Genomic DNA, 9784 nt, shown 5'->3' with positions numbered 1-9784 from the left:
CAATCCAAGGAGTGAGGTGGACATCTCTTCCTGATATTCCCAACTGTGCCTTTGTAGTTCCAGCTTCTAAGGAACAACTCATCATAGTTTCTGATCTCCAGCAGTGCTCCAAGTGCCGGGTATCCCTGGGATGTAACTGCCTCTGCCTGCAGTGACCACAATGAGGTGATCACGAACCAGTGACACAGAGGTCTATGCACTAATGATGTCCAGTGTGGTGTGTATCTCTTGCTGTTGAAGGGTGCAGTTGACAGCTGTGTCTTCTATCAGGACATTCGAATTATCATTGAGCTGCTGTCTTCAGAGGTCCCCAGTGCCCGACAGAAGGATGGGTCATAGAGTTATAAAGGTTTACAGAATGGAAACAGGTCCTTCAGCCCAACTAGTCCATGCTGCCCAGTATTTACCACTTAATCCCAATTACCCGCATTTGGCCCAAATCCCTCTAAACTCATTTTACCCAAATGACTAACTAAATGCTTTTTAAAGACAAAATTGTACCCACCTTGGCTACTACCTCTGGCAGCTCACTTCACTCACCACCGTCTGAGTGAAAAAAATTGCCCCTTTGGACCCTTTTCTATCTCTCCCCTTTCACTTTAAATGTAAGCCCTCTAGTTTTAGACTCCTCTACCTTTGGGAAAAAATGTTGATGCTCCAGGGAAAAAAAAATCCCAGTCTGTCCAGCCTCTCCTTATAACTCAAACCATCAAGTCCAGGTAGCATCCTAGTGAAGCTTTTCTGCACTCTTTCTACTTCAATAATATCCTTTCTATAATAGGGTGACCAGAACTGTACAGTATCCCAAATGTAGCCTTCTTAATGTCCTGTACAACTTCATCAAGTCCTAACTCTTGTATTCAATGTTCTGATCCATGAAACCAGGTATGCTGATTGCATTCTTCACCACCATGTCCACCTACAACTCCACTTTCCAGGAGGCTGTACACCTAGATTTCTGTTCTATAACTCCCCAACACCCTATGAGTAAGTCCTGTCCCAACTTGATCCACCAAAATGCATCACGTCACATTTATCTGAATTAAACTCCATGTGACATTCATGAGCCCACTGGCTGGATTGGGCTGCTTGACTGATTTACTTGCAAGGGAAGGGAGATGGCATTATGGCATAGCAGTGGCATTTGAAAAGGAGAGTTATAACTCACATGAGGCTGGCCAGACGGATGAATGTTCTGAAGGTCCTCACTTTTGTCTCTTCTGCCCACCTCACTGTGCCATACCACTCCTATTCCTACGGGCAGCTCTCTTGTTGAATGGAGTGAGGAATTTCAATTTGGGCATGCATTGAAATCTTTCCTTTTTATTGTGAGCCAGCTTGTCTTGCAAGGATGCTTGGCATGTGTGGTAGATGAATGGAAGCTGGGAGTGATGAGGAGAGGAGCTATAGGAAAGATGAGGAACATGAGCGGCCCCATGAGGAGGCAGAGTGAATTCCTACTGGATGTGTGATGGGTGTGTGAATGGGTGTGCAGTGACGGATGAGAGGAGTTACATACCCTGGCTACAAGGAGGTCATTCATTTTTCTACACTGCATTCCTGTCTTCTTGGACAGAATGCTAGCACTGAGGAGCACCACCACTGCTATCCATATGGGTTGGTGACCATGCTTGCGTGTCTTCATCCTGATTGAGGGTACAATATGCCTTTCCACCACATTTAGTAACCTAATCAGCGTTTCCTCTCAGTCTTTCTCCTAATCAGTGCTTCCTCTCAGTCTTTCTATCAGCCATCCTCTTGGCTACAAATGCAGAGGCAGTGTTTAAATGCAGAGCCCCCCACCATCCCCAATCCTGATGAAAAGCTCAGCTGATCGATCCCTGGGCAGGTGAATCAGAGCTACTCATGAGAGTTTCGTGGATTTTTTTTGAAGTGCCTAAAAATAGTGCAAAATCACTCCAGCACCCGGTTTTGTCACCCATAACACAGCCAGAACAACGGGAAGTTCCACCCACTAGAGTGCAAATGTTCACAGATCCAGACTTGAAATGTATCTCAGAGTCTGATATCACTTCAATAAGTATTTGAAAATTAAGAACATGGAAGTGTACAGGGAAAGGTACATGAAATTGGATCTCAGGAGCTACTTGGAGGTTAATGCCATACCATTACTTCTGGAGTCCAAGGATCTATCCATATCTTCCCATCTACATACTGGCCCTCGGCAGCATCATCTGAAACATATCACCCTTCATTCAGAGCTCTCCTGCTCTGCTGCTTCAGAATGCCAGTGACCCGGGTTGGATTCCTGGCTTGGGTCACTGTCTGTATGGAGTTTGCACATTCTCCTTGTGTCTGCATGGGCTTCCTCCGAGTGCAAGGGTTTCCTCCCACAGTCCAAAGATGTGCATGTTAGGTGAATTAGTCATGCTAAATTGCCCTTTGGTGTCAGGAGGGCAAGCTAGAATAAATGCATGGGGTTATAGGAATAAGGCCAGTGTCGGATTGTAGTCTGTGCAGACTCAATGAGCCGAATGACCTCCTTCTGCCATGTAGGATTCTAAGTTCTATGAATGCTAACTTGTACACTTTTGAGTTCACTAACCTACATTGGCAATACCTCAATTTTATTATCTATATCCTTGTTTTCAATACCTCTCTGTCCACCTCTCCCTATCTCTGTAATCTCCTCCAGTCCTCTCACCTTTAGGACCAGTACAATCAGTCCATTCTGGAACACTTGCACATCTCTGATTTTCACTGGTGGTCATCCTTTAGCAGTCCCAGCCCTTAACTCTGGAATTTCCCCCAAACATCAAAAGGCAGCAAGGTGGCAGTGATTAGCAGTGCTGCCTCACAGATAAAGCTACCTTTTTAATGGCTGCAGACTCGATGGGCAAATGGCCACCTTCTGCACTGAAGGGATTCTATGGTCCCCTTCTCTCTAACACACTCTCCTCCTTGAAGACGGATCTTTAAAACTTACCTCTGACCAAATTTTTGCTCGCTATTTGGCTGCATCCAATTTGGTTTAATAACCCTTAGGTGCAGTGTTAAAGTGAATGAACAGCGAGCGCTCCGAAAGCGAGTGGCTTTTGCTACCAAATAAACCTGTTGGACTTTAACCTAGTGTTGTGAGACTTCTTGCTGTGTTTACCCCCAATCCAACGCCGGCATCTTCACATCATGACTCATAACCTAACCCAGACTTTACTTGGCTTTCTTAGCTTTACCATAATCATCTTAACTGATTTTGAGAAATGAAGCATTTCCCATTTTTATGCTAAGCATCTGTCATATTAATATGATACAGGATAAAGTTCCCACAAGCTACCCAACAATTTACTTACCAAAAATCTGACAGGAGCTCTCCACCACCCACAGGTTCATTATATATGATATATTCTCAAAAATTTTCAAATCTCATTTAAGAGATATGCTATATTAAAACCAGAACACAACTATAATGTGAAGAAAATCCATTTTTATAATCATTTACAATGAAAACATCATTTAAAATATTTACATAGATTCATCAGTAAAAAGATTGATGAATAACAACAGAAAAAGGTAGTATACAAGCAATAGTCTACAATGTTGAAGCAACAAAGATAATAGCCAAGTAACAAGGTGACAATTTTACAAAATATAGTTGGATGTATAGTTTTATTCTCAATGCACTCTTTATCTAAAACTTTAATACAACACTTACATTGTAGTGATTGCCTGTTTAAGCATCAAAACAGTGCAATAGTTAACAGCCAACTCTTGCAACTGGAATTAATAGGTTGAAATAGTACAACATAAAACTTCAGAAATGTACAACCACAACTGGTTTGAATAAGAACATGATATCTTTGTATAATTATTCATAAGTGTGCGCCACTGCAAATTGCCTACAAAGCGTGCATTATTTCAGGAAAGAATCCATACAACAGTAACAGCAAGAGCTGTGGTTTTTAAACTCTTTTAATTTTGACATATATAGTAGCTCATGCTAGAACTATCTGTTTGGCTAATAATCAGAAGTAATAAAACTACTTAAAAAGTTATTCTACCAGCTTCTTGTATTGTTAATTAGTATTTAAGAGCAGCAAGACATGGTTGTAAATACTGTATGTTGTACAAGAAAACACACAAGTGAAATCATGTCATCATAACATTGCAACATGAACTGGCATCCTAGTTGACAAGTACAGATATACCATTTATTTCTGCTTTAAATTATCAGGACAAAGTTCAGAGATAAGCATTTTTGGTTCTGTACTGACAAGTTAGTCAGTAGTAGACTCTGGAGAACTCTTTCTCCTCTTGATTTTGCTTCTGTCACTGTGGTCCCTTTTATCATGGTCTGTGTCCCTGGGGTGTTTATCCCAATCTGCATCTCTTTCTCTTTCTTGTACCTTCTCTCTATGCTTGTTCTTACTTCTTCCCTTTCCTCTATCTTTGTCACTATCATGATCTCCATTTTCAGATTTATCTTCATCTCTTTCTTTACTTCGCTCTTTTCTCGACTCTGCATTATCATAGCTCCTCTCTTGTTCTTTACTTCGTTCTTTTCTCGACTCTAGACTATCATGGCTCCTCTCTCGTTCTCTGTTTCTTTCTCTTCTTGAGTCTCCACCATCATGGCTCTTCTCTTTGCTTCGCTCTCTTCTTGACTCTGCATCATCGTGGCTCCTTTCATGTTCTTTGCTGCTTCCTCTTCTGGAGTCTGCACCGTCATGGCTCTTTTCTCTTTCTTTACTTTGTCCTCTTCGGGAGATTGCACGATCATATCTTCTTTCTCTCTCTTTACTTCGTTCTCTTCTTGATTCTGCACGATCATGCCTCCTTTCTCGTTCTTTTCTTCGCTTTCTTCTTGACTCTGCATTATCATAGCTTCTCTCTCGTTCTTTACTTCGCTTTCTTCTCGGCTCCGCACTATCATGACTCCTCTCTCGTTCTTTACTTCGCTTTCTTCGTGACTCTGCACTATCATGGCTCCTCTCTCGTTCTTTACTTCGCTTTCTTCTCAACTCTGCACTATCATGGCTCCTCTCTCGTTCTTTACTTCGTTTTCTTCTCGACTCCGCACTATCGTGGCTCCTCTCTCGTTCTTTACTTCGCTTTCTTCTCGACTCCGCACTATCATGGCTCCTCTCTCGTTCTTTACTTCGCTTTCTTTTCGACTCCGCACTATCATGGCTCCTCTCTCGTTCTTTACTTTCTGCGCTATCATGGCTTCTTTCTCTTTCCTTATATCGGTCCCGATCTTTATCTCTATGCCTGTCCTCGTGACGACTTCTCTTTTCTCTGTCTCTCCCTTTATCACGGTCTCTGTCCCTATCCCGTTCTGAATCTCGGTCCCAGTATTTGTCCCTCTCTCTTTCTTTGTGCCTATCTTTTCTACGATGATAAGAATCACTATAATACCTATGTCTATGTTCCTTGCTAAAATTGTGTTCTGAGCGTTGGCTAAATCTTTCCCAAAGATCACAATGATGCCTTTCTTGTCTATGGTCATCATTGAGAGGTTGGAAATTTGATGCTCCTGCATTGAGTGCGTACCTGTTAACATCAATTGGGCGGTCAGGCGTGAAAGGTGGCATTGCTTGACCATGTGCAAGGTGCATAAGACCCAAGTGGTGTTGTGGTGGACAAGGAATTGGTGGTAGCCAAGGCATCATGTGGTTTGGGCCCAAGGCATGGGGTGCACCAAGATCAGGGGAATGAAATCTCAAATGCGGATCCCTTTGAAGGCTAAATGGTGGTGGAGGAAGTGGTGGGGGCCGGACAGGCATGAATGAAGGCATCAAATTACCTGGTGGTTGAAAATTCGCATTAGGCAGTCCTCGCTGAAATGGAAAACCAGAAGTGTGACCTTGAGCTTGGGCAAAGTTGTGTAGCTGAGGTAATGGTGGAGGGAAGATGTTTCCACTTGGTACTGGGCTACCTGAAGGGCCACCGCTTGGCAATGATGTGGGCACTGCTGACACTTGAGTTTGATTCTTTGTAGGCACAGCATTTGAAGAGAATTCAAAATGTGAACCAGAGCGCTGACCATGGAAAGAAGGTAATGGGACAGTTTCTCTTCGGATTGACTGTACAGTCTCAATAGTGTGTGTTTCTACTATTTCTGCATCAGAAAGAGTTTCTTCTTTATGTAAAGAACTTGCAGCTTCTGTTTCTGGTACTGTATTTGAGATATTACGAAAGACTGGTTGAGAAATCTCTGTAACACAAGGTGCTGATCCTTGCACCTGCTCACTGGATTGCTGACTTTGAGTATTAGCAGAGTCTCTGGGAACTTGCTTGGCAGATATTTCTTGTTCCGTTTCTAAGCATATCTCAGCAACTTCTTCTGCATCCTTTATGTTCTCATCTTCACTGTTATCTTTCCTGCTTTCCAAGTACTGTTCCTCTGTGCTGTCGTCCACAGTCTTGTTCACTGCAATTGTACCTTGCTGTTTTCGAACGGCTGCTTGTCTCGGGTCTCGGTTTACATTGACAACCTGTGAGACTCTTGCCAGAGTTTCTTGTGTAGAATCTACTTCTTCAGCATGTGTAGCGGGCTCAAGTAAAGATGACTCAATCTTGGGGGGCGTAGGCTGAGACGGTGAACTACCTGGAGCTTCTTTTTGCTCTTTTGAGGTTTCCATTTTCACCTTCTTTACCTTGTAGTGGTGTCGAAGTTTCTCATGTTCTTCTTTGTGATTTGGTTGTGATTTCATAGCTGCAAGACTTGAAAGAAATGCTTCAGTTGAAACATCTGGAGGCTTGTCTTTTAGTGTGAGAGTTGTAAGGAACCCACTTGCCTTTGAAGTTTCTTCAACTTTGACATCCTCCGAGACATTATCGGCCTTCTCATTTTCCTCTGGCGGATCGTGTAAAATATCTTTAGCATTCTGTTGAGCTTCACCTGTTTCTTCAGGATGGGTCAGTTTTGCATCTTTACTAACTGGAGGCTCTCCTAACTCGGGTCCGGTGCTGGAGACAGACTTCTGTTCAGGTTCCTTCTCGGCATCACCCAACAGACTTTGGAGAATATCATCCAGGGGTCTGTTGGATAATTCAAGAGATGAGGATTGGTTTTCCCACCCCACCAAAACCCCAGGAAGAAATCTTAATGGTTTCGTAGATAGGATAGGAATAGGTTCAGCTGGTGATGATGGAGGTGTTTTCAAAATCTGAGGTTCAACTGGAGATGTCTGTTTGGGTTTGCTTCTAAATTTAGGCAACACAGAAGTGAAGGAATTAAAGAATTGGTTTTCTTCATCATCATCATCATTTTCAGCTTCTTCTTCCACATACTCTGGTTTGCTTTTCTTCTCTTGAGGCAAAACACTAGGCAGCTTCTCTGTTTCAGACACTTCTTCAGAAGGTGATGCACTAAATAATCTCTTTGTTCTTTGTCGAATTATTAGCCCAAGGAGGAGGTTCCGACGAATTACTTCAAGCCCTGTCAATAATAATTAATGGTATGTCATTACATTAAAATGGTGATCTATTTACAAACACACACAAAGCTGATGCAAATAAGAACAGTATAATCCTGAATGACTAATGGTACTGGCACAACAGTACAATGGTTATGTTATGGAACTTACAGAGGCCTGGGCTACTAATCTAGAGAACGCACTGAATTGTCTTCTCTTGTGTGGATGTATTAGTTCCAAAAAATATTTTTAATTAAGGTTACACCTCAGGCAGTCTTGATCCAGTCTCCCTTCAGGTCAGGTGGGAGAAGGGATGCAACAGTGCATATATCAGGTCTGCCTCCATACTGCATGCTATATGTGTGTACAATAAAAGATTTGCAGATACATAACACCATTTACAAGTACCTGATGTCCCAAAGTGCTCTTCAGCCAATGAAGAACCTTTGAAGTGTAGTCACTGTCATAATGTTGGAATCATAGAATCCTACAGTGCAGTAGGAGGCCACTTGGCCCACTGACTCTGCACTGACCACAATCTCACCCAGGCCCTATCCCTATAACCCCATGCATTTACCCTAGCTAGTCCCCCTGGCATGATGGGACAATTTAGCATGGTCAATCCACCTAACCTGCACATGTCTTTTTGGAGTGTGGGAGGAAACCAGAGCACCTGGAGGAAACTCATGAAAACACAGGGAAAATGTGCAAACTCCATACAGACAATGACCCAAGCCGGGAATTGAACCTGAGTCCCTGGCGCTGAGACAGCAGTGCTAACTACCATGCAAGTGTGCAGATGCCACGGCGGCCAATGTGAGCACAGCAAGCTTCCACAAACAGCAACAGGCTAACGACCAGATTAATTTAGTTTTGTGATGTTGGATGAATTTTAAACAAGACACCAGAAACGGGATAACTCTCCTACTCTTTTTCAAACTAGTGCAATAAGATATTTTATGTCCAGCTGAATGAGCAGATGGAGCCTCAGTTTAATATCTCATCTGAAAGACTGTGCCCCCAACAGTGCAGCATTCCCCGAATGCTGCAGTAGGATCAGAGCCTTCATTTTTACGCTCAAGTCCAACAGTGGGACCTAAATCCTCAACTTTCTGCATGTGAGGCGAGTGTTAGCAACTGAACTGCAGTCAAAAACTAAAATCCCATTGACTTAACTGAAAAAAAAGAAGCACTTTTTATTTACAAGATTGCTGGTGGTGGAATCATATAGTTTTGGATTTTATTGGTAATAATACCAATTGGATATACTATTATTTTAAATAGCTTTAATACATTTATAATAAAATAATTAATATAAAACTAATGTTTAACTGATCAATTTAAATAATTTAACAGCAAAAAAGGAAAATGATTAATTACCTGAAATTTGTGCTAACTTTCTTGTAATAACCAAAACTATCCTCTGAAGTTGTGAATTAGAAACCTACATATCAACTTTAACTGCATTAATATTCCAAAAGTAAGTTAAAATATATTACGATAAAAGTAAAACACCGTGGAAGCTGGAAATCTGAAATAAAAATATAAGTGCTGGAGAAACTCAGCAAGAAATGCAACATTTGTGAAGAAAGGAAAAGTTAGGGTTTTCAATCTCTTCTTTGGAGCTGAAGAGAAGAGAGAGGAAGATACATTTGGTGGCAGAATTGGTGGAAAATGAATGTGGAGGCTTGTAGGGTGGAAAGTGAGGATAAAAGGAATTCTATCGTGGTTGTAGGAAGGAGCAGAACATGTGAAAGCAGAGGTGTTGGAAAGGGTGGGACAAAGTTGAGGGCACTATTAACCACAATGGAATGGATCCTCTGTTGAGGAAAAAGACATATCATAAGCACGTTTGATCAGAACAAATACTGGAATAGATGCAATGGAGACAGGAAAACTGGGAGAATGGAATGGAGTCCTTACAGGTGTAAGAAGCAATAATTGCAGTAGTTGTGGGAGTTGCTGGGTTTATAATGACTCAACTCTACTCAATTTTCTGGACTAGAGTTCAGTAGAAAGCCTATCCCCAGAAATGGAGACAAAACTGATAATCTTTTCCAGTTCTGGGTGAGACAGGAAGCGGCACTGATACGTTCATCAATATACTAGAGAAAGAGCTGAGGACAGGGCCTGGGTAGGGCTGGAACAAGAAATGTTCCACATATTCAAAACAAGGCAGGCAAAGGCAAGCAGGCACTCACCAGGTCCATCAACTGGTAACAACTGGGAAGGAAGATTTTCCATGGCACCCAATGGAATAAGGCATATGTCCTTAATTTGCTTCACACTGTTGGCAACTACCCCATATCATTGCCTGCTGTTGAAGTATGCATACAATGAGGTGTACGTTACCTGGTAGGCAGCATGGTGGCACAGTGGTTGGTACTGCTGCCTCATAGTGCCAG

General features: G+C 42.2%; 1 protein-coding gene across 3 annotated transcripts in view; it reads right to left on the bottom strand.

Annotated features, from left to right (window-relative positions):
• Positions 1-3430: 3430 nt before the first annotated feature.
• Positions 3431-9784, bottom strand: part of phf3 (PHD finger protein 3) — a 144797-nt gene continuing 138443 nt past the window's right edge. For all 3 annotated transcript variants that reach the window (XM_080191961.1, XM_080191962.1, XM_080191964.1), the window contains one exon: positions 3431-7402. In XM_080191961.1, the coding sequence (XP_080048087.1) occupies positions 4236-7402 (3167 nt within the window). In that variant the 3' untranslated portion in view covers positions 3431-4235. The remainder of the gene's footprint in view (positions 7403-9784) is intronic.

Source organism: Carcharhinus amblyrhynchos, chromosome 7, assembly GCF_965287045.1.
Source record: "Carcharhinus amblyrhynchos chromosome 7, sCarAmb.v2.hapA, whole genome shotgun sequence".
Taxonomy (NCBI): domain Eukaryota; kingdom Metazoa; phylum Chordata; class Chondrichthyes; order Carcharhiniformes; family Carcharhinidae; genus Carcharhinus; species Carcharhinus amblyrhynchos.
This window is presented reverse-complemented; position numbering and strand designations above follow the sequence as displayed.